This window comes from Ursus maritimus, unplaced genomic scaffold, assembly GCF_017311325.1.
Source record: "Ursus maritimus isolate PB19 unplaced genomic scaffold, ASM1731132v1 scaffold_30, whole genome shotgun sequence".
In the NCBI taxonomy this organism is placed as follows: domain Eukaryota; kingdom Metazoa; phylum Chordata; class Mammalia; order Carnivora; family Ursidae; genus Ursus; species Ursus maritimus.
This window is the reverse complement of record NW_024425564.1, coordinates 19,520,669-19,546,481: the sequence shown is the minus strand read 5'-3', so window position 1 is coordinate 19,546,481 and position 25,813 is coordinate 19,520,669. Positions and strand designations below refer to the sequence as shown.

General features: G+C 38.3%; 1 protein-coding gene and 1 long non-coding RNA gene across 3 annotated transcripts in view; one reads left to right on the top strand and one right to left on the bottom strand.

The window, feature by feature from the left end:
- LOC121106074 overlaps positions 1-1,327 on the bottom strand; it is a 41,127-nt gene extending 39,800 nt beyond the window's left edge. The window contains exon 1 of the long non-coding RNA XR_005838798.1: positions 1,220-1,327. This is a non-coding gene — a long non-coding RNA (uncharacterized LOC121106074). The remainder of the gene's footprint in view (positions 1-1,219) is intronic.
- EEF1E1 (eukaryotic translation elongation factor 1 epsilon 1) lies at positions 1,310-23,191 on the top strand. 2 transcript variants are annotated; one of them, XM_008692831.2, is made up of 4 exons: positions 1,310-1,461; positions 5,952-6,152; positions 11,610-11,705; positions 22,940-23,191. In XM_008692831.2, the coding sequence occupies exons 1-4, from the start codon at positions 1,375-1,377 to the stop codon at positions 23,048-23,050; spliced, it is 495 nt and encodes a 164-aa protein (XP_008691053.1). In that variant the 5' UTR covers positions 1,310-1,374; the 3' UTR covers positions 23,051-23,191. The 2 variants fall into 2 exon arrangements, with proteins under 2 accessions (XP_008691053.1, XP_008691052.1); XM_008692830.2 differs by lacking the exon at positions 22,940-23,191 and adding an exon at positions 20,688-20,965.
- The last annotated feature ends 2,622 nt before the right edge of the window (positions 23,192-25,813 follow it).

The following is a 25,813-nucleotide window of genomic DNA, read 5'->3' as shown; positions in this document are numbered from 1 at the left end:
ACACTGAAAATAGATAGGTGAGTTTTCTCAGAGAACTGGCCTTTTTGAAGGCCAATGAAATAGTGATTCAAGTCTCTGTATATGGAAAATAGAATATCAATGTGCAACAATCCACTTACACTGGAATTTCCTTTGTATTTTGTTTATGTTGATTTGGCCAAATTTCCTTTTCCTTACATTTAATTCTGCGCCAGTGTTAACTCATTATTTGGGAGTAAGGAAGGGACAGTATTTCCCTATGAAACTTCCATATTTCTGAATTAGTGGTCAACTACCTTGTAGTACTTCTTTTCCATTTCTCTAAGACTAATACACATTTTGTTTATTTACTTTTTAATGTGGAAAGCATTTTTTCCAGAAATCTTCTAGAAGTAGTCCAGGCTTCAACACACACTACCCATTTTCTACTTTATTTTTTTTTTTTTTAAGATTTTATTTATTTATTCGACAGAGATAGAGACAGCCAGCGAGAGAGGGAACACAAGCAGGGGGAGTGGGAGAGGAAGAAGCAGGCTCATAGCGGAGGAGCCTGATGTGGGGCTCCATCCCATAACGCCGGGATCACGCCCTGAGCCGAAGGCAGACGCTTAACGACTGCGCCACCCAGGCGCCCCCCATTTTCTACTTTAAAGATGTAAGCATGTAACAGCTCAGAGGGAAAATGTTACGTGCATTGCTTATTTAAATGACAAAAACTACATAATTTACATCACTACTTTATCTTTGTGGTATTGCAAATAAAGATCATTAAAACTATTAATGGCCGATTTTCGTGGGGCACAGGAATTGCTTGATGGTATCTAACCTACCCAGTGCTCTATAAATAATTTTTAAATTTTAATGCTACTGCTACTATTGAGCTGCAGATTGAATGTAGAAAAATTTGTTTTTCCAATACGATAAAAAATTCCCATGAATAACACCCTGTTAGAAACTCCTAATAGATTGTGAATTCTTTGCTATTCAATTTGTTCAAATTCACAGATTCCCAAGCCAAGCTAAGGTAAATCTCAATTCCAATTATGCATAAAGTCTCTTAGCATGTCAAATCAGCTAACCAGTTAATTCTGCCAGCCAGGACAACAGCCTGCTGTCTATAAGTTGGCAGACATCAAAGCCCGTTATGGCAATACGCCCTCAGGAGCTCCAAGAACTCACAGAGCCATTTGCCACCACCTCTCCACCAGTGTCACACCCATCTTTCCGCCTCTCCCCTTACCTTGACCCCGCCTCCTGAGCGCAGGCTCGTTTTCCACGCCCCCTTGCGTTCAGCCAATAGCTGGGGACGTTTGTGGGCGTGGGCCTTCCCTCCCAGCCAATGCAGAAGATCCTTGCTGTCCTGGTCCTTCCCCTGCCAGGATCTCCTGCCGGAAGATGGCGGCGACTGCCGAGTTGACTCTGTTGGAGAAATCCCTGGGGTTGAGTAAAGGGAACAAATACAGCGCTCAGGGCGAGCGCCAGGTGAGAAACGGGGTGGCGTGGATGGGAAGAGGTGGACAGGAGCGGGCCCTGCTGAGCCCAGGTAAGACGGACTGGTCGGCAGTGGCGGAGGTTGCGGCTCTTCTCCGCAAGTGTCTGCGCCGCAGGGCGGGCTGGCTGGCGTCTGTCGGTCTCCTCCTGCGGCCCTGGCTCCTGGAGGATGGACGGGAATCTGCCCGGTTCCGGCTTGGCCTGAAATTTTTCTCCTGGGAAATTGTCATCCTGTTTTGGGAAAGCGAGGAGGGCCTTCAGATAGCCCTTAGACCAATCTGGAGGCCCCGTATTTGCGTTCAGTGACAGCACTTACGGTAACACAACCTTTCATTCAGTGTCATGCAGCTATTCCAGAGAGCTAACGGGGTGCCAAGTAGCACTGTGCAGGGACTGGGGAATGCAGCGGTGGTTGAGAAGACGGACACACTCCTTCCTCCTCAGGAAGCTTTAACCTCGGTGGACAAATATTGCTGCTATTTTAATTACAATAAGTGAAAAGTGCTACTTTGAAGCCGAGATGGCTGAGAGAGCACATAAGTGGTCTTGGTCCAATCTGGAATTCAAGGAAGGTTTTTCTGATTGTTCAAGTTCAGAGACGTGCAGACAATGAAGGGGAAGATTAATACAGTATGAAATTGGTAAGGTATAAGGACTCAGATTTATCAGGGCGATGAAGAACATGTGTGTTTCATTCATAAACATCGTTTGACGTGGATGGAATGCATTAGGAAAGGAGAATGATTGTAGGGAGACTACTTTGAATAGATAAAATATTTTGCCCCCTTGAGATTTTTTTCCATGTGACGTTTATTTTTTGTTCTTTCTTTTTCTGTTCTTCATTTGGTTTATGTTAAAACTAGTCCTAGTGTAGTTTTTACACATAAGTTCAACTGAAGCTTAGAAAGGTCTTCGGGCTTGCCTAAGATGAGCCCACTGATTGGAGCCAAAGCCTCCTGCTTTTGCTTTTTCCTCTGGCCTCATGCTGATTCCTTCCCTTCACCCACTGCTCCCTGGTTTGGTTTCTGTTTTTTAGAGAACATTGCCAAGACACAAGTCTTGCCTTCAGGAAGCTTACGTAGTATGAGAAACAGTCGCTGGCAATTAATTTAAGGCAAGACAATATATCCTAAATGGAGGAGATGTTGAGGAATGTGGAGGAGAAAGTTAATTTTGACTGTGCAAATGGATTTGTAAACTTCACAGAAAAGCTGGTGTTAAAACCTATAAGATCAAAATTATGAAAGATTGGGGGAAGTTTGGGGCAAGAAGTAGGCCAATATGAAAAGTGCTGCAATGCAAAGTAAGCCCAAAATTATAGTTTGAGGGCAGTTGTGACGGCTTTGGAGTTCAGAGTGTGGTTTCTTATTTTAATTAAAACTTTCTTTCTTTTTTTTTTGGTCTTAGCAGAGGGCAGCTATTGAAAGTTTCTATTTATATGTTTGGGGAAAGAGATGGGAATATATGAAAAGATTCGGTCTTTTTTTTGGTGGGGCAGGGAGACAACTGACAGCAGTAAGCCAGCAGTGATGTGAAAATGTTAGTGTTCGGGAGCGAATGGTCAAAAAAGAATTCTTGAAGCATCTTTGGTGCAAAAGGGGTGGTTTTATTAAAGCACAGGGACAGGACCCATAGGCAGAAAGAGCTGCACCGGGGGTTGTGAGGAGTGACTGATTATACACGTTCAAGTTGGGAGAGGGTTAAGGATAGCATAAGTCTCTAAGGAATTTGGAAGCAAGGTTTCCAGGACCTTGAATGGCTAGCTATTGTTAGGAAAAGATCATTTATTACTGTATAATAAAGCCTGAGTCATGAGACCCTTTGGGTGTATTATCAGGGAGCCAAATGCTTGGAGGATGAGTGCTAACATATATCTTGGGGGGGGGGGTAGAGATAAAGGCAGTTTCTAAAGGGATTTTTGTACGTTAAAGAAGATTTATAGGATCCTGGGGGTCGGGTTGCTGTTAAGCTAAGGTTGCCTTTTGCCTTTAGCAAAGTATTAACATCGATGGAGGCAGTTGAGTTCCTAGAGGAATGTCACTCTACCTGTCTCGAGGACTTGTCATTGGGCTGTAAGTTGTAAGAAAATTTAATTTTTTTCTTTTGCCTTTGTTCTCCACATCAAGCAATAAGATATTCTCTGCAGCATTACCAATTATACAGAGTCACCCATCTGTGTACCTCCTCCTCATCTATGGTTTTGGTATCTGCGGTTTCAGTTACTCATGTTTAGCCGCGTCCAGAAACAGATGATCCTCCCTCTGACATAGTGTCAGAAGGTCAGGAGTAGCCTAGCACTATGTCACAACGCCTGCATCGTTCACCTCACTTCATCTGATTATATAGGCATTTTGAAATCTTGCATCATCGCAAGAAGGGTGAGTACAGTAGAATAGGATGGTTGGAAAGAGACCGACACATTCACATAACTTTTATTACAGTATATTGGTATAATTTTTCTACTTTATTATTAGTTATTGCTGTTAATCTCATACTACTGTGCCTAATTTATTTCTTCAACTTTATCATAGGTATTTATGTATAGGAAAAGCATAGCATATATAGGGTTTGGTACTATCCATGGTTTCAGACATCCACTGGGGGTATTGGAACATAGTCCCCACAGATAAGGGGAGATTATGTAATTGAAAACAATCCAGGGTCACCTGACTGGTTCAGTCAGTAGGGGATGCGACTCTTGATCTCTTGGGGTCATGAGTTAAAGCCCCGTGTTGGGTGTAGAGATTATTTAAGGAAATTTTTAAAAAATTGAAAACAATGCAGAGATCCAGCTTTCAGAGAATGGTTCGTTAAATTATGGTACATCAGCATATTATAATATTACTTATTAGCCGTCAACGGTGATTACTTAGAAAACCATGGCATCCTAAGATGAATGTGGAAAAAGTATGTGTCCCATAATTGCAACTACATAAGATTTGTGTGCTTTAGGCTGTCTGAAGGGAAAAGAAAGGACTTTCAAGTCAGTCTTGCTTTATCCAAACCCTGATTTTGCCATGACAAAGCGGGTGACCTTGGTTCTTTGTAAGATGATGATGAAATTACCAACTTAGAAGGTGTAATGAGAAGGTAACTGGGAAGTTTTTGAGTTAGCAATGTAGGATTGTAGGTAATTTATTTTTACAAATAATTCTCTTTAGAATTAAATGCCATTTCCCCCCACATGCTCATTGATTGCAAGTTTTTTCTGTTTTTATTTTGTTTTGTTTTTTAAGTATAATACACCTTCAGAAAAGCGAATAAACCTCAGTGAGTTACCACAAAGTGAACACAGGTAGGTAAGCACACAAGGAACCAACTAACAAGGAATAAAACAATAGAATCAGCACCGCCAGAGGGTTCCTTATTGTTTTCTTTCAGTGCATTTTTTTAAAGGATATTATTGGTGATCTTAGAGGTGTGAAGGCAAAAGTGAAAATTTCAAGGAGCTAAGTAGTGAAGGGGAAGTAGATGAGAAGTGGAAAACCGGAGAGTACCTTTTGTTACTTCCTTTGACTTGTGAGGTAACCTTTGAATCTGTACCTGTAAAACGTTAGTCTCTCTGTATACTTCAGAGAGTCCTGTTGACCTAGATGTGAGCATGAAAGTGTCCTGCAAAGTGTAAATCACTTTACAGGTACAAGATACTATTTAGTGACTGCAAAAAGTAGCCCTCTTTCCAAGAAAATACTCTTTTTTGTTTGTTTGGGTAGTTTAGACTGTATATTGTTATTTGTAATTGATCAGTCTCCCCATCATGTGATACCTTCCATTTTCTTTTAAATTTCTCATAGTGCTTTGCTTGGTTGTGCATCAAGAACATTTAATTAATTCTCAATTTCTTACAGCCTGAACCTTTGTATTGCTGTTTTAATAATGGAAACAGAAACAGGATTATTTTTCAAATGATTACCTGAAGCCCGGAGTATTGTCAGTGGCTCCAATTGTATTTTGGAATGTTTTTTAAATATGAAATATTGGCCAACGTGACTTCACTCTAAATGATTTGAAAATTGTATTAGATCACATATCACTAAAACCAGCCCAAATCCCATTTGGTGGTTCTAACTACATCAACATTAAGTCAGTGTTACTGTAACCATATCCTTTTATTATTACAGAAGTCAGCTTTATTTAAGTATGTTCGTCCTGCTAAAATAGGGTATTGGTAAACTTAAAACTAATGCACTATTAGTAGGATTTCCATTTTTTCCTCTTGGGTATGCACAGTTATGAATTATGTAGAAACATGGACTTCGGCAGTGTTACTACCGGTTTCACTTCAAGCATGTGTTCTCAAATTGTAAATAACATCTTTACTATTTTCCTGGTTTTCATTTGAATATAGTTTAGTATAGAATAGAGTAGAATCCTAGGGTGTTTGAAAAAACAGTGAGGGATTTAGTGATTCCTTGGAACTTAAGGTCATGTTGGTATTTGTTTTTAAAATTTATCAGAAAAACTTTTTTTTTCTTTTTAAGATTCCAGTTCTTCAAACAAACAATGGTCCAAGTCTGACAGGACTAACTACTATAGCAGCTCATCTTGTGAAGCAGGCCAACAAAGAGTATTTGCTTGGGAGCACTGCAGAAGAAAAAGCAATCGTTCAGCAGTGGTTGGAATACAGGGTAACTCGAGTAGATGGGCACTCCAATAAAGACGACATCCGCACTCTGTTGAAGGTATCGTGACTTCTCTTTAGAAGCTAAAAACGCATCAGCTATTAGTAGCAGGAAGCTCTCTCCCCTGAGGTTCACTAGCCAAAGCCATTGGCTTTCTTGTTTCCTTCTGCCTCTGGGTAATTTGTATCTGTTATTACCTGTGCTGGGAACAGACTCTGCCCACCCTTCCCCTTCACATCTCAGCTCAGATGCCCCTTCCCCAGAAATGTTCTTGACCACTTCTCTCTAACACATTTAGGTCTTTGTTCTATATGCTTTTTCTTCCTAACACTCATCAGAGTCAACAATTATTTGTATGGGTTTTTTTTAATGTAATATTTTAATACTTAGTTTCTCCACTTAGCAGTAAAGTACTTTCTTGAAAGCAAGAAGGGAATCAGAATCTTTGGGAATTACTGAAAAAAATGGTTACACTGATCCTTGAGACTTACTGCTTTAAGATTTGTATTTTCTTTCCAAAGAAGCAAAATCAAAATAAAAGAATCTGTCAGTACAAGGAATATGCTGAATATGGCTCCAGAGTCACCAGCAGTGAAAAACATTCCAAATGATATTTTTTATTAATTATTTACATAAAAATAAAGCAGATCAAAAAAATTTTTGTAGAAGCTTAGAATTTGAAGGAACCTTAGAGATCATGTAGGCAACCACATGTCACCGCAAGAATACCTTCTGTTTTCTAATTTTATTCCCATTATCATATAAATTGGTAGTATAAGTTGTGCAAGAAGGTTTCAGAACTGAAAACTTTTCGTTGATCACTCTGGGAGAGATGGTTTAAACTATATTTTTGATAGATATCATCAAGAGAACCGGTAAAGAGTAAATTTCAGTCCTTGTTCCTTTATAGGTTTATTCTGATCAACTGTTCATGCTTAATATCCATACTGACCGCTCCCACTGGCCTCTGTCATGCACAGCACCCTTTCCAGAGGGAAGCAAGCATGTCTTTCCTTTAAGTGAATGTGGGATTTCAGGCAAATAAAATATAAATATAACTATGTCTTATAATTTTCCAGAAGAAAATTATAGTAATAAAATACTTCATTCTGAAAGATATGAACAGGATTTCACTGAATTGGGTTTATAAGTTCAAAGTTATATTTAGAGATTGGGTATTAAGAACATGAAAGTAATTCCACCAAAACGTTGTATCTGGGATATGTAAATATTATTTGAAATTCCAATCAAGAGAATCTGACTGGAGATACTACCATTTTTGAAGTGTACAGGGAACAGGTGATTTAGTTGTCATCCTTGCTCTGCCAGTTTCCTTACCTGTACCTGCACTGATGTGCCTGATGCAGTTCTAAGGGCCAGTGGTACAGTGACCCAGTAGACACAGCCCCTGCCTGTACAAAGCTCAGACCAGTGGGGGAGACAGATGTATGTATAATGGACTACAATGTGATTTTTGGCCATATGAGCATAGATGAGAAAGGGTTGTTTTCTGTTTCGCTTTGCTTTTTACTGTTTTTATCTTAAAGGCAGTAAGTAATTATTATATAAATTTAGGAAATACAAGAAAGGGAAAAAATTTCAAGCATTAGTAGTCCCACCAAGAGAGAAGCGCTAATAACACTTAGGTTTGGTCATCAAATATTTATTGAACTCCCTTCGTGTTCTATCCATGCTTTTCTTTTCTGTATAGACATGTGTGTTTTATTTTAAAAGTGGGCAGCTATTGGCCATTGTAACTTGCATTTTTTTTGTTCACTGACTGTGTCTTGAACATCTGTCACGTCCACAAAATACTCATTTATACTGTCTTCTCGATAACCTGCTAGTATTGCCTCATATAGGTGTACTAGGATTTAAATCATTTTAAAAAATTTCCTTGTATGCAATTTTTGCCCATTTTTAATACTGGACTATTTTCTTACTCTCTTAAGTTCCATTTCAGGCTAAAACCACTATTCTAAGTTTAAATGGCTCGTAATTAAGTTAATATACAATTTCAAAATTGCAAGCATTACAAAACATTTGTTGAATCTAGATAGAGAATATATAGCTGTTTATTATACTGCTTTTTCAATGTTAATAGAAAGTTTAATACTAATTAGAAAAAAAACCTCAGGTAGAACTCTGGGGGGGAAATATTTGATAAACTTTGGCAGTGGCATGGGAAAGACTTGTTTAAAACAAAGGAAATGAACACTGAATATTAGTTCTGTGAATATTCTGAATATGTGAAATTCTGTGATATGGCAGGGAAATTTGTGTTATATCGCTAATCAGAAAAATATTAATTATAAGGACATTTTAAAGATGACAACCTGGACAGTCTATAACAAAAACTTACACATGGATTCTGTTTTAAGAATATATACACTGTACAAAGCAGTGTTAAATTATTATTTCAGGGGCGCCTGGGTGGCACAGCAGTTAAGCGTCTGCCTTAGGCTCAGGGCGTGATCCCGGCGTTCTGGGATCGAGCCCCACATCAGGCTCCTCCACTGGGAGCCCGCTTCTTCCTCTCCCACTCCCCCTGCTTGTGTTCCCTCTCTCGCTGGCTGTCTCTATCTCTGTCGAATAAATAAATAAAATCTTTAAAAAAAAAAAAAATTATTATTTCAGACCTTTTTTAAAAATACTTCTTAAAATTAAATTGAAGTTATATTTATTTTATTCTTAAATTTTATCCGAGTTTTTTCATTTGAAGACACTTGGAGAGAAACTATCTCCATTCACAGATCACTCTAGAATTTAAGTGGTAGCTCATATACCAGCTGTTTCACCCTCCGTACTCAAATTTTATTTTGATTCTTCTGCATTTGTCTCATTTTTGTCCATAGTCCTTTAGGCCCTCATCTGTATCACCCCTAGCAGTTCCATGTTTATATAGCATTTTGAAAATTACTGTCTCTAGGTGAAGACATGGGCATACTCAAAGAGATTAAATTCAATTCAGCAAATGTTTACTACATACGGAACTACCATGTGCCAGGCGTTTGGGATGTGATTTGAGAAAACAAAATGTTCTCTACAGTTTAAGGAATTTTTCTGGAATAAATGCTGTTGACCACTGAGCAGTGTTAGTGTTCTGTAACTAGTCCTTAGAGGAGCCTGTGAGACTATATGATAATAATCTATGTAACTGATGTATGAACTTTTGTCTGTGAATCTTTTGTCTCATTTGATTTGAATGTAATGTAAGGAATGCAGCATGAATTCCTGTGCTGTTAAATTACATGTTAATTTTGAGAGGAACCTAAAGTATTCATATGATCTTGTTTTTTAATCTACATTTTTTTTCTTTTCTCAGGGAGGTAATTGNTTCATTCCTGCTGTTCTGTCAGACTTTTACTTTTAGGATTTCTTAAGATTTTTATTTCATTTTTTAACATGTACTTTAATAATTTTTTTCCTTCAAAAGTGCTTATTCGCCATTGAGGGAACTCAGTGCTTACTAGTATTTTGTTGTTATTGTTGTTAAAGATTTAAATGAATTCTTTTGTGTATATATTTTAACTAACATTGCATTTTGAAAATCGGTGATTGTGGTCTGGAGAGCAAATGGCAAAGAACTTTCTGTAGGTTGAAATGGTGATTAAAACTGGAGTCTTTTAGGGGTGGCTCTGTCAGTTAAGTGCTAGACTCTTGGTTTGGCTCAGGTCATGATCTCATCAGTTGTGAGATGGAGCCCTGTGTTGGGCTGCATGTTCAGCATGGCATCTCCTTGAAGATTCTCTCCCTCTGCCCCTCCCCCCACAACCGTGCCTGCATTCTCCCTCTCTCTCTCTAAAATAAATTAATAAATCTTTTTTAAAAAACTGTGGAGTCTTGCAGGTATTAGAAAAACTAGATCTCCAATTGTAGAAGAATGAAGTTGAAGTTGGAATGTTACCTTACATGATATGTAGAAATTAACTCAAAATTGATTGAAGTCCTGAATGTGAGACCTAAAACTATAAAACTCTTAGAAGAAAACCTAGGGAAAAAAATACAATGTTATTTGATTTGGCAGTGATTTCTTGAATATGACACCAAAAGCACAGGCAACAAAAGTAAAAATGGATAAATTGGACTACATCAAAATTTTAAACTTCTGTGCATCACCAGACACAATCAACAGAGTGAAAAGGCAACCCATGGAATGGGAGAAAATACTTGCAAATTATGTAATTAATAGAGTTTATATTCAAAATATATAAAGAACTCCTATAACTCAGCAAAAAAAAAAAAAAAAAACTAAGAACCCAGTTAAAAATGTAAAATGGTGCAGTTGCTATTAAAAACAATATGCTGATTCCTCAAAAGATCAAAATAGAATTACCATATATCCAATAATTCCACTTATGGATATATGCCCAAAATAATTCACAGTGGGCTTTAAAGAGATGTATGTACACCCACGTCCATAGCAATATTACTGATGATAGCCGAGAGAGGCCCATTGGTGGAGACTAGATAAAATGTGGTATATATAAATAATGGAATATTATTTAGCCCCAAAAGGGAAGAAAATTCTGACTCATGCTAACAATATGGCTAAACCTTGAGGGTGTTTTGCTAAGTATAAGCTAGTCACAAAAAGACGAATGCTGTATGGTTTCATTTACGTGTGGTATCTCAAGTAGTCAGTTCATAGCAATGGAAAGAATGGTGGTTGCCAGGGTCTGGGGTGAGGGGGAAATGGGGAGTTGTTTAATAGGATAGAGTTTCAGTTTTGCAAGGTGAAAAAATTCTGAAGACTGGATACACAACAGTGTGAATACTCCTGATATTTACTGAATTATACGCTTAAAGGTGGCTAAGATGGAAATATGATTGTATTACAATTAAAAATTTTTAAATCTGTATATATAAAAATATAGCAAACCAATAAATTATAATCCTCTTAAGAGAAATTGTTGAAGAGCTTTTTATATTGTAATGGAAAAAGTATATCTAACATGAACATAATTTAAAAAATGATCTCTGCCCTCCCCCCCCAAAATTGGTATCTTTGAAATGGTCATAGATGGCATTTTGAATAGCATTTTTTACTGTTTTCTTATTTCTTTAAAATAAAATAAGACTAATAAGGTTTATCCTATTTTTAAAAATGAGGTGATTGGTATATGATCTGTTCCTTTGAATGAATCTGAATCTATTAATGTCAGATTAAATTTATCAAATTAAAAGTCAGTATTTTGTTTTCTAATAGTCTTCTAAATGTTTGAAGTCCAATGATATGGTAGTTAACTTTATTATTACTGTTTTTTTTTTCAAAGATTTTATTTATTTGATAGAGCGCGCACACGAGTGCACGAGTGGGGGGAGGGACAGAGGAAGAGGGAGAATCTCAAGCAGACTCTGCACTGAGTATGGAGCCTGATATGGGGCTCAGTCTCGCAACCCTGAGATCATTACCTGAGCCGAAATCAAGAGTTGGATGCTTAACTGGCTGAGCCACCCAGAGGCCCCAATTATTACTGTTTTTAAATTAAAATTTTATTATTATTTATTTTTTAGGATCTTAATTCCTATCTTGAAGATAAAGTCTACCTTACAGGATATAACTTTACCTTAGCAGATATCCTATTGTACTACGGACTTCATCGCTTTATAGTGAGTATTTGAATAGTTGTTAGCTTTTTTCTCTGTAACATTCAGAATGATTTTTTTATTTATTTTGAATTTAAATCAAATTTGCATTTTCCCCTTCTCAAATAAAAATTATTTTTATAAAAGGTACCTTATGCACATATTCCTTCCACATTTCCATCAAATATAGTAGCTTCCTGTCCCTTGACCTGTTTGCTGCCTGTTGTTGTTTCTGCTCTTATTCGCACCTGCTTCTCTTGCCACCCTTTGAGCTTGATCGTTGTCATCGCCTGGCCCCCATCATCACCATCCCACTGTCCTTTTAACATCTTAATTGCAGTACCCCATATTCTGTGCATCCTCTAACCCTTAGCTCTTAATCTCTATTCACTAATCCTATCATTATCTGAAGCAACTGGTTTCCTTCCATTTTCCAAACCTACATTCTTTTTCTCCATCCAACCTAGATCCCCTTTTATGTAACTTCCAATACTCTTATTAGTATCTGCAGCTTCTTTACTCCACTGTCCATTGACCACCCTTTGCCTGTAAATCCCCACCTCTTGGTCAGTGCTAATAAATGCCTTCAATCCTATGTCTAGGCTGAACTCTGTTGGAGAAATCCCAGAGCTGCAGATTGGTACCACTATAAATTTATATTATCCAGTTTCATCCAGGCTCTCCTACCGATCAGCTCTTTCATTCCTCCCAGACATACTTCCAGACCTTTAGCACTCTCCTTAACCCCATTTTTTCCCTCCCCCTTTATCTTCAGTCATTATCACAGAGCCGTCCTCTCTCTTTCAGCTAGAAATTGGAGACGTTCATTTGAATGGCTTCATCTTCTAACCCACTCCATGCTCATTCTCATCTGCCTTGTCTCCTTTCTCTACTCTCTTACTTGAACTACCCTCCTGCCCCGTTTCTGGATCTTGTCCCAAATTTTATATCCTTTCTTTCCCATTTGTGCAACTTCTCCCTTTATCTGGCCAGATTCTCTTTTTTTTTTTTTTTTAATTTATTTATATATTTGAGAGAGAAGTATGAGTTGGGGGAGGGGCAGAGGCAGAGAGAGCATCCTCAAGCAGACTCCCCACCGAGTGTGGAGCCCAACTCGGGGCTTGATCCTAAGACCCTGAGATCAAGACCTGAGGTGAAATCAAGAGTTGAACACCCAACCGACCGAGCCACCCGTACGCCCTGATTAGTCTCTTTAAATTGTATCCCATCTTAAATTTATTTACAAACAATTATATGGCACTCACTGTGTTCTTCATGCTTCATAAATGTTAACTCATTTAATCCTTATAATAGCTCTGTAAGGTACGCACTATTATTATCATCCCATTTTACAGATGAAGTAAGAGAGGCACAGAGAGGTCAGATATCTTCTTTGAGATCACTCAGTTAGTGGCAAAGACAGCTCTGGAAACCAGGCAGTTGGCTCCAGAGTTTATGCTTCCTTAAGTCTATCTGCACCTAAAACATCTTCCCAACACCCAGCTTCTCCCCTGTGGAAAAAAATAACCCGTACATTTTTCTGTATTCTGCACCTCATGCATCCAATTAATCAGGTTCTTCTGTTTCCACCACCTGGATGCCTCTCTCACGTGTCTTCCTGTGATCCTGGGTGACATTGCCCTAGTTCCAGAATTCATTATCTTCTGTCAGGGCTATTGAAATGGCCTCCTGCCACCAGTCTCATCTCATGCAGTCCATCTTCATTGCCACGGGAACAATTTTTCTCATGAATGTGCCTGTCTTTCTCAAAATAAGTAGCTCCTCGCTGCCTGGGATGGGAGCCGCTTCTTCATGTCGACCCTGCCTGCCTCCCCTGCCAGCTTCATTGCCCTTGTTCTCCACACACACCTCTCTCTCAGCCATAGCATACTCCCTGGTCTCTCACCCTGTGCACCCTCTGCTCAAGGGCCTCACACTGCTCTTCTCTTCGGCTCCCTGGGCCCAGCCCTTATCTTCCTCTTCACATTTTACCAAGTGTCACTCAACCGCAGCACTTATTTCCTCGTGAAGCCCTCACAGGCTCCTGAAGCATCCTGAAGTGCCCTTTCCTCTGTTTCTGTCCGTGCCTCACAGACTCCCTCAGCTCTGGTTTTCACTTTCTACTGTAATTCTTCTTGGAAAATTTCTCTCTTAAATCGTAAACTGCTTAAGCCAGAAACTGCAGCAACTCATATGTGTAACACTATGGTCTGACGTAATTCCTCCCACATGCATATAGTCTGCACTCCCCTCCCTAAACATTGAATAACATAATTAACAGATTCCTCTAGATTTTTCAGTTTTATGGATATTTTCCCCTTGTACCTCATAACTCAAAAGGAGATGGGGCTAGTGGCATTATCTTCCTATTATAGAGAAGGAAACTAGGGCTTGGAACATCGTGTGCTTTGTGCAAAGACACAGCCTGGGTTTTGGAGGGGCCAAGACTAACTTCGTCTTCTGCCACAAGTGTCACAGTGTATGGGGACGCCCTTCATACACCATCAAATACCATAACGTATGATAATTTTTCTTCATCGCCCCTCAAGCTCTAATTCCTCAGTGGCTTTACTCGATTTATTAAGCATTGTTTCTCTCAAATCCCTAAGGGATTGTGCTCAGTTCTATAACATTATAACTGTAACCATCTAGTATGGTCCTTCAGCCACTCAGTCTCTATTACTACAACTATACATACTGAGTCCATCATATGTGTCCATAATACTATCCTTGAGAGACATAAAAGAAATATAAAACCCTATTTTCAAGCAACTGTTGATCTCTTCAAAGAGATAAGACTCTTTCACCTGAAAAAAATTGAATAAGGCAAAGTGCTAATTTCTGGTGAGACTATTATGGAAAAATTAAAGAGGCAAATAGAATAAAGTAAAATATAGAATCATGAAATTGTTAGCAAAGTAAATGCAGGATTTGGATGCCTTTGGCTATTTAAGGGAATTTATGTTGTTTTCTAGAAAGCTTATGAGAAGTTTGAATATAAATCTTGCATATGAATAGGATGACCATCTGATTTCTCATCCAAAACAATACTTTTGACAGTGAAAGGAGGGTTATTAATAATTATTGATACAAGAGGAATAAAGTAGGACACTCCGAACAGATAAGACTCAGTTTTAAGCAAAATAAGGGGACTGAGGAGGATCGTGTCCTGTTTCTCTCTGTACCCCTCCAGGCTCTTAGCACAGTGCATCATACAGCTAGATGCTTATTGACATCAGCAATAGTTAGCAATCTCTTCCTCTTTGTATTTCCTGTTTTAGGTTGTATAGCTTTATAGTGCGGTCTTTAGTTTTATGCTTCAATATGATTAACTCTAAAACCTTATTTGAATGTGAAGAGAGTTTAAGTAGAGCTGAAATAATTTGATCACAGCAGCCTCCTTTTATTCCATTCTAGATTCAAAATATTTTAGTAACTTTTTGAACGTAGAATGGTGACATGGCACAATTTACCTCATTTCAAAATACAAAAGCCTCTAGCTAAAGAGAGTTTGCTGGTATGGTATCTACTGATCTTTATCCCGGTGACAAATCTACAGTCTTTGAATTAGGAGGGTGTCCATAACCTGACTTGAGGGCGAATCCACTATTAAGAACATGGCTACTTTCTAGAAGAGCATAAGAATGACTTATGTCTAACAACAACAGCACCCTTGTAGACATTTTAAAACATTTAAATGTGGCATTACTAAATTTTAAAGCTTAAAATTAGGAGAAATGTCATCTCTAATCCTGTGTGTGATGCTGTCAGCAGGCTAGTGAAGGCCTGGCTTCTTATGGCATCAAGCTCTCATGAAGAAGGACAGCATTTCTCCCATGTAATAAAGTGTAACTCTTGCAAACCAAGTGTGTATTTACGTTTTTCTCTCTTCTGGCTTATGCAGGTCATGCAGTAGGGAAAGGAAATACTCAGGAGGAGGGAGCTTGTCTGGAATTTCTTGGCCAGCAGAGTGAACAAGGTCATAATTCTATAAATTGAAATAGTCATAGCACGAACTGCAAAGTTATTTAATTATGAATCCAGGTGCCCTGGCCTGTGTTTGATTTTCAGGCAGGTTCGAAGTGTGTTGTTCAATGCAGCATGTTAAAGCTTGGGTTACATTAACAATATTTAATGGTATGTGCCCATTTATATTTCCTGTTTTGGAATGTATGTCCTCTTTACATGTAGTGACTAGGATATTATGATGAAGGATACCACGCTTATCTTTTTCAAAACAAAAGTGAGTAGAATGATATGTAAATCATTCAGCTCACCATCCTTTTGGGTGTATGAAATGAGTCCATAACCAAAGCATCTCTCCCACCCTGGTCCGTGTGCAGGCAAAGTACATCAGAGAAATAAACACCTTCTCAAGGAACTCCTCGCAGACTCAAACCTCTACTGTGGTAGAATTGCGCGGTGGTGTTAAATGACATCCCTCTTGAGTTAGGCGTAAATCTATCCAGATGAGAAAAAGGTGATTATTCAGTATTAAATTCAGGCAGAGTCGACGTGAAGCTCAGATTGGCTACCTGCCCATGTTCATCAGTTTCTTGTGCTTTGTTTGCTTTGGCAATATATTTATTTTTGCCCTCATGCATTCTTTCATTTATTTGTTCCCATTATTAAATACTTAATATGTAATCAGCACAGTGTACAAAACAGCAGTCAGGGAACCTTCAAGTCATCAGATAATCCCACAGTATTTTGTTTCATTGTGAGCCCAATTTTAGTTGTGGCTAAGTTACTCTAATTATAAGATCTGGTCTGTCTTAATTCCCTTTGAGGAATATTACGTTGTTCTTCCTTTGTGAAACTGCCAGTTAGCGTGGCTGTTTATTATCATACCAGTGACTCACTGCTTTCTTAAAGTGATTTCACTTGTAGATAGCAGTCCCTCTGAACAGACTGTTACTCAAGATTATTGAAATCCTTTGTAGTGTTCTGTGCTGCTTGACTATGAGATTGTTATCAACTAAAATACATTTGTTTTGAAGTTAGGAACACCAGTGGAGGTATGTCATTCTTTTAGAAAGAAAGGAAAAGTACAAGAAACAGCTGCAGTGCAGTCCAGGAGCACCAGCCGTAAAGAATGTCCCGAAGGTAGCAAACCAGCCTCTCACCCCGATCTGGAATGGGTCACTTCAAGTGGTGCTCACATGTCTCCATGGGAAATTAGTGACTAATATTATCTCTTTGGCTTTGAAGGTTCAGACTAGGTATAGAGAGCCAATATAAATAAAAAGGGATGATTAGGTAAAGCCAAGCATCATCGCTGTAGACACAGTGGCATGTGGGCCAGTAAGAAACAGGAAGTGGTGACTGGAAAGTCACATTGTGTTTCCTGTTGTAAGAAAGGAAAAGAAACTAGCCGACTAGAGAGGGATGCTGGAAGATCAACGATGTACATGAAAGGGCCCAGGGGATCCCATCTAAAAAGTTCTAAAAAATTGTAAGGTTTTTAAAAATGTCTGCCAAAAATGTAGCAGAGATAGCACATTGAGATCAGTCATAATTTTCTCAGATTCATGGGACAAGCTCCAAAGTGTAAACTAAAAGGAGGGTAAGTGGTAACCTGAACCTTTTGGAAAAGTTCTTGTGTAGTTCTGGCAAAATTTTCTGATGGAAAATGAACTGATTTACATTCTCTGAAGTGGATCATCTAGTTAAAAATTATTGGAATAAATAGGAAATGTTAGAAGAAGCTTTGGAAGCTCTTGGAATAAAAATTATTTTGTACCCGGGGTTCCTGGTTGGCTCAGTCAGTTAAGTGTCCAACTCTTGCTTTTGGCTCAGGTCATGATCTCAGGGTCCTGGGAGTGAGCTCTGTATTGGGCTCCGTGCTCAGTGGGGAGTCCGCTGGAGAGTCTCTCTCTTTCCCTCTCTCCCCACTCACTTGCGCTCTCTCCAAAATAAATAAACCTTAAAAAAAAAATTATTTTGTACCCCCCCAAAACAAACAAACAAACAAATAAATTCCTTTGTGCCGTGGGTCTACTCATAATCATTACAATAGAGACTCAGATGTGAAATTTTTAAGTTGGAGAATATCGATTTTGCTCTATGTTGTATCTTGTTCTTGCCTAGGCTGAGCAGCAGCATTAACAAGCCTTCTGCAGTAGCAAATACTGCTCTGAAATGTGAATAGTAAACAGACACTGCCCTTTGTGTTTCAGTCTGAGTGAACAACTTGCGCGTAGATCAAACAAGCATCAGTACTGTATTGTTTGGAAATGCTTTCTTCTCAGTGTATTTTAATTCATTCAGAAAAATAACATCTCACAAAGTGGCTGAGTGGAGACTTTTAAATGGAAGAGTTTTGAAAAGAATAAATTGTAGAAAGTTGTCAGATTTGAATCCTGTATTTGGGCAAGTGACATGAAATCAAGTTGGAGTAAAATTTGTTGTTTGCTTTAACTATCAGGAAAGAGGTTTGGTGAAGTTGATTTGAATGTATGTATGTATGTACATATATATATGTATATGTATGTATGAATGAAGAAAACTCACCCCCCATTTCCTGTTAGATTTGTAGCTGTGTTTACTAGTGATTGAGCTTTTTAAAAATCTTATGTCTTCTTTTGAAGTCAGTGGTGAAGTTCACATATGGAAAAGATTTAGAAAAAAAATGAAGTGTCAGCTCTTCTACAAAATGTGTTTACCTTTTGAAATATAAACTGATACTCAGTTTATTCTGTGTGGTTGTTTATTTGCCTCTGTGTACAGACCAGATAGGAATAAGATAATTCCCCACATGTGAAGCCTTGAATTCTCTTTTTAATAAAAAGTACCTTTTTTATTAAAAAAGACATTCTTGGCCAATTTTCTTGACTAATATGTTAATTTTCTATCTCCATGCCATAGATTAGCGATATTGTAGGTGAAATAGTTATAGTAACATATTCCTGATAACTAGATGCAGACTTACACCTCCTTAAACAAGACGAGTATATTTTTATAATTTGTGTAGCAGCTTATAAGTAAGGACCTAAACCTGAAACTTACATTTTTTTTTAATGTAGCAGAAATAAGAGACTCTCACTGCTAATTAAGTAAACTGAGCCAACAGAGTTGGACATCTGAGGCCTCCAAAGACAATGTTGAAAGATCAGATACTGATACAATAGTATCCTCATATCTAAGGTAAAAAGGAAAGCAGGATGAGTTGTATCAGTTTTTCTTTTTAAATTGCCTTATAGTAAATATGAAAACGAAATGAGTTCAGTGAAACATTTATTGAGAAAATACTACGTGTACCTTTTAATTTTATTAATACTGTTTTGTATTCTGCAATACATTTTGCAAACTGGAGTGATTTTGACCTTCAGTGTTGTTGACTCAGTAACATGGCAGAGTATTTGCCTGTACACATGAGTATATGCTAAATTCTGAACAGCCACAGGACATCTGTCTCACTAGACGTGCCTTCCGACAAGCAGACTGCTAATGGGTTTGAACTACAGGAGGGGTTTTTTTTCCCTTGCGTAAATATTCCAGTCAGTTTTACAGAGATTTGTAGTATCTGTTGAATAAATGTTGCTGTAACAACAGGAAAGGAGCTGGCTACAAACATAGGTCAGAGCTGTTAGTTACTGCTGCGCTGGCTCTCTCTTTACCTGACAACTCTTCATGATTCCAGTCCAAGATTTGTCTCAGAGAAAAGTCTCTGAGTCACCTACTCTGAAATTGGAGCCCAGTGAAATGATGGGCACCAGCTGTTTTTATTGCGTCTTTCTCTAACCAAATCTCTGGACATTCTTGTAGCTTGACAGGAAATTGTGTGACCTACTACGTCCACTGGAGATAGAGTTCAGCTTTGTAGCAAACCGAATTGAGAAGGTCTGTTGTTCATCTGAGGCATATGCCACTGGAAATAGCCTTCCTTCTTGTATTAGGCACTTGCCCAAAGTTTAATAGAAAGGAAGTAATATATATATGGAAGGGAAGTGTGTGTGTGTGTGTGTGTGTGTGTGTGTGTATTCGAGTTCGAAGTGTGTGTGTGTGTGTGTGTGTGTATTTATATTCAAGTTTACATGATATTCCCTTGTTAAGCATATTAGATCCTAATAAACCTTGCTTTTAGATTTGCTAAAGACTATTGTAGAAAGAATCAACTTCTTAGCCTTTTGGAAGCTATTCTCTTCCTTCTCCTATCTTCCTTTCCAAAAAGTAAAAAACAAGCTCTTTCTGTTAGGAGTTAGATGGTCAGAGCCAGGGTCCCCAACCAGAAAATACGGAGTCAGAACAGCTAAGATAAAACAGCACTAACATCCTGTTTTGCATCTTAGACAGGACTGCACTGACATTCTGCTTTGCGGCCTTTGCAGAAATGACTTCTGCAAAACGTCCTGAAATAAGACAACCACAAAAGCATTTGTCAATATCACAGGCAAGAGGCAGTTAAGACCTAAGCCCCTAGATCTCAGCAAAAAAAAGGACCATGAGCACGTGGACATTAACCTAATAGACAGATACGTGACCAAAGCCCCGATTGGCATGACTCAGCACACCTTGATTTCTTAAGAAAGTTCTGCAAAAGAGCTCATAAAAACCCCTAAACATAGAAACTCTGAGGGCAATGCACTTGGGCCCCCGCTTCCTCTCCAGGGACTTTATACTCTTGCTCAATGAACTTTGCTTTGCTGCCCACCATTCTTCGTCCGGTCCACCTCTTCATTCTTCGAAGTGGCGTGACCAATGACAGGGGCCCTAAGGGGACAGAAGTCCTGTAACATTTGGATCTCTGGATGCTGGGTTAATGTAATTTTTGCATTTGTTGAAAATTGGAGACTTCCCTAAAAAGCATATCTGGTGTTAAACTGAACATAAAAGCATGAAACAAATGGCTCTTTTAAGTGGCTGAAACTTTTTACTCCTATCTAAATGTATCGGCTTTTGAGAACTGGAGTTTTTCTCCCCGAGTTTTTTATCTTCTACACAACTGATATTGATAACTGTTCTTATGTAATGTCTGTGTTGTGTGTGTTTTTAATCTCTATTTAGGTTGACCTGACAGTTCAAGAAAAGGAGAAATATCTTAATGTGTCTCGCTGGTTTTGTCACATTCAGCATTATCCAGGGATCAGGCAACATCTGTCCGTTGTTGTCTTCATCAAGAACAGACTATATACTAATTCCCACTAGAAGCTAACCATGACATACAGAAGCGTGATCACAAATATTTTAAATGGAATTGTATTCTGGACCAGAGAACTAACGTAAATGGATACTCAGTCATTCTTTATTTGCTAAAGTTGGAATAAAGTTATGTCTGAATGTTTTATTTGTTCTTTAGTTGGAATTTTGCAACTTTTATGTAAAAATTCAACTGTCAAAACTTGAGATGAAGTAATGAAATTTATTTTAGTAAAACTTGCAAGTCAGTGGCTTAATCTTAAAGAAAAAATAATCCTTTCAGTGTCTGACATATTTAGCTATTTATCGACCTCCCTCTCATAGTTTACAATTCATTTTCCCCTTTTGGATATTTACAGTAATTTGTTTAATAAGCACTATAATTAATTGTGCCAAGGGTACAGAAAGGGAAGACAGATGGATTCTTTTTCAAATATTTATGTGAGCCAGTAAATGTGGTTGACAAAAATCTTTTTTGTTTGTTTCTTTCTTTCCTGTAGTCAGTATTCATTGAGGTGAAACTAACTACTGAACTGCCCTGGAGGGAGCTGGAATAAGATACATTCCGTGGAGTTAATGGTTCTTTTGTTGTTGGGTTTATTGGAATATGCAAGTGACTAAAAACAAGATGGCAGTTCCTGCTATCCCACTAACTTTAGACTTGATAACTACTAGATTTTTCTAAACTGAAAGCCAACTCAAGGCTGCTGCTGAAGCACTGTAAAAAACAGAGAAGTGTTATTAACAAATCTATACCTTTTATAACTTGCTGGCTGAGCAAATAATCCATTATTGCGAGCTAAAGAACTTATATTTCCAAATAATAAGAAAAATAGAGCCTTTGAGGGGCTTCTGGGTGGTTCAGTGTTCAGCATCTGCTTTCAGCTCAGGTCATGGTCCTGGGGTCCTGGGATGGAGCCCTGTGTCCAGCTCCCTGCTCAGTGGGGGGTCTGCTTCTCTCTCTCTCTCCCTTTGCCCCTCCCCCCAGCTCATGCTTGCTGGCTCCCTTGCTCCCTCTCTCTTTCTCCCACACTCTCTCTCTCAAATAAATACATTTTTTTAAAAAAATAGAGCCTTTGAGCACTTTACTCTTTCATACTACCATTTTGATGCTGATGCTGAATCTAAGTATATACTTCAAAGGTCAAATGAAAACAGAGATTTGGGAAGTATACAGCCCTTTGATTCTGCTTTTATCCCTTACTAGCTGTATGACCTTGAGCAAATCAGTTAACCATATTTCCTTAATCTATAAAAATAAAGATAACTCTAAGTTATGAGGATTAAATGAGATAATATATATGGAAAGAAGACAGACGGTCCACAATTGGTACTAGGCATCCAGCTTCCATCTTTCTGCTTCTCCGTACTGAACGAGTGGTTTCCTTTCTCAAGTTCAATTTAAAAGCCAAATCGTCCCCAGATATCAGGTGCAGTGATCAAGACCCAGAGGAGGAGGAAGAGAGGAAGGGCAAAAAGACTTCTCCCAACTGAGTCAACCAAAGGGCCTTTCCTGGAAGCCCTATTCAGCAATATCTTTACATCTCTGGCCATCGGAGCTGGGAGGAAGGCCAGAAACATAGTCCTTCTGCCCACACATTGTCATCCAGAATAAAATCGGTGCTCTGTCAATGATGAAGAAGGAAAAACGGGATACTAGGTAGGCAGCTAGGTATCTCTGTCATAAGAAGTAGTCTTTAAATGGGAAAATACATTCTGAATGCCAAATTATTTGTAAAAAATTTTTATTAGTAAATTGTTGACACCATGGATCATCAATTTGCAAAGAATTAGAGTACAGTAAATATTTTTCACTTTCCACAATTTCCATGATTCAGAAGCTATTTTAGAATTCTGCAATACTCATGAGCTACCAGGAAGATTGATTGTGCTTTTTATAACAATAATAGCTATAATTATTGTTATTTAGTATAGTAATAATAGTATAGTAAATAGTATAATAAATTTACTGTAGTATATAGTAAATAAATATATAGTAAATAAATTTACTATATAAAATATAGTAAATAATATAATTATTTAGTATGTATCAGGCAGCATTCTAAGGACTGTGAGTGAATTCACTCCTTTAATTATTACCCTTTTTTTTTTTTTTGCAGTTTATGAAACTGAGGCACAGATGGGTTAAAGAATTCGTGCAAGATCACACAATCATTATCAAGGAGATGGGATTCAGACAAAAGTTTGACTCAAACTTACTTAACCTGTAAGCTACCCGTGTGCCAGTAAGGTTCTGCTTAAGTCACTTTGAGAAATTAGTTTTTACCAACCTTAGGAAAAAAGCTGCTCTAAGCATTGGATAAAACAAATGAGTGCGTAACTTCAAGAATAAATGAGATACTTACACCCTCTGAGTATGCTAAGACCCACTGACTTGTACAATTTAAATGGCTAAACTGTGATATGAGAATTACAGCTAGGTAAAGCTTTTTTTTTTTTTTAAGAACTGGAATCCTAAATCAGCTTTACCATATATTATACCTTGAAGAAGTCAGTGCACATGAAATCCCTCTTGTGAAATAGAGATAAAAATTTCTGATCTTATTTAATTTGCAATGAGAACGTGTAAAAATTACCCAGTACAATGCCTAGCACACAGAAAGTGATCAGTACAGACAAACTGCCGTGGAAGATCGTAAAATCATGACCTATAATTTTATAAACTCAAATCCTTAAACTAATAGTGAAGTCTTTCCCCTTCTGCTGTCCCGAGGCCCTGTGCAGTGTGAGCCCATCTGAGATAAGACAGTTGGGCAGAGCATCTTATGATTTTGGTAAAACACGAATTTGTCTTATGACTTAAAAATCTCTGGTCCTCACATCTTTCAAGCTGTTCAAAAAAGGGACCATACTATTCTTTGTTTTGTTTTCTAAAAGAACAGTGAGACGACTGTAAAAGAAAGCGGCACGATGTTTGTGCATGCTCTTTCTTCCAAAAAGTGAATATGTCTTTATAACCGTTTTCTTTCTGTGATTCTCAGAAGCCTGCATCACTGATATTCAATAATCCCTCAAATATTTATTTAGTACCTACTATGTATCAGACACTGCTTGTCCCTGAGGATGACAATGACATTATTGCTCCCTTTACAATCCCGTGGTCTGTGACCACGTTTCTGAAACAGCACTGTGAAGTTTCTTTGGGAGGCTGCTGTCACTCAACATTGCTTGAAAGTAAATAAAAACAAGCAGATGCCATTTACTGTATATCAGCTGTGTTGCAGGCTCCATACCAAACACTACACATTCAAATTATCTCACTTTAATGGAGGAGTTAGGATGGGTGCATAGACCAACCCACATGCTAACCAACACCTCAGGCCATGGCCAGAGTGAATGGGAAGTGTACAATTTCAGAGTCGGAGGACATAATCTCTCACCATGTTATACACAGGGGTTGATTTGACTGCCCTGAGTACATTCGTGGCCCTGTCTCACTTCATATGCAACTTTCAAGAACAGATAACAAATTTCTAGTAGCGAAGGAACATTCTTCAGTCCAGAATCCATGAATTTGTCATTCGTTAAAATGAACACTGGTTTTAAAACAAATAGAAAACAAATAGGGCTGGAGGCAATATCAAAAGGTCGTTTGCCTTTAGGCACGGTTATACCCAAAGCATCCAAGATGTCATGAAGTAGTTTCTGAAGTTGTGTGGTTGTAAATCTCAGGTAGCTGCCGTCGCAATATGGTAGAAAAAGTAGCATAGCTTCCCGAGTGACATAATCACCCATCCATGACCTGGCTTTCTGGTTAAAACTCCACTCCCTCCCCATCCAGATTTGGCAATAAGGTTATTGGACTGGGGTTTTTAACAGATATGTGGGCATTCTCCTTTTTACTCCATGCTAAACGCAGGTCCTGCATTGGCTCCACCCAACTAAATCTGAAGCCTAGTTCAATAAGCAGTCAGTGATAATGCACGTGAGGTCTCCTGTAAGGACGAAGGCCGGAAGGTAGGAGCAGCATGAGTGGGAAGATGACCTACTGCCAGTGCATCACATGAGAGCCCTGCTGAAAGTCCTTCCAGAAAAGCCTCAGGATGTGTTGATAAAAATTTAAGCAGATCTTTCGTCGGGAAAGAATAGAACTCTATTATAATCAGGTACAGACAGGTAGATCACACTAAAAGATCAAATACACGACTACTTGACAAGAAGTCAAATTAGAATTATTGTGAGGTATAGCTTTCTCGTTTATATATATTTTTTTCATTTGACTTCATTCCTGAAAAAAAGTCAGATGTTACATGAACTTTAATATTAATCTAGCTTTGGCAGAGATGTGGTGGTTTAATGGATTAAAGCATTTAGCTTTTTACCCCAGAGAGCAATATTTCTTCTTTTCTCTCCATAATTAGATAATCTGCTCCTACCCATTACCAGGGCACTAAATTTCAAATTCTCCATACACCTGAGCAGGCTGCTACATATCTGGCCATCTTAATTTTAGTCTTGATTTATTGAAGCTGAATTACATTCCCAACTTCCTGGAGCTCTGGGTGAATTTTATTGCAAAAGCAATGGGGAGAAAGTTACCATCATATATCTCTCTTGCTGGGCAGAGCTTTTAGATACACGAGGGGCTGTATATCCCACTGCTCCATGCCTAGTATGCTGAATTTATAACACTCTGAAGCCCAGCTCTAGGGTTACATACAGGCATATCAGAGATGAGATGGGGAATTTGATTTTGCAATAATGATTACTTGTTGCTGGAGCCCACATTCCTGCAGGCTCTGCCTTTATTCCCAATACTGCTGGTGAATAAAACTAATTCCGACTGCTACCTAATCTAGCAAAACTCATCTTTCACTTACAAGAGAGGCCCAAAGAAGGTAGACAGGAAGTCAGGAGAATTTGAGATCTTGGCTGTTTTTGCTATTATGTCTCAAGGATTTCTGCTTCCATTACCGTGATTCCTTTAGGAATATTTTAATCTTTTAAACTTTCATTTCTTTTTGGTGGAGGAT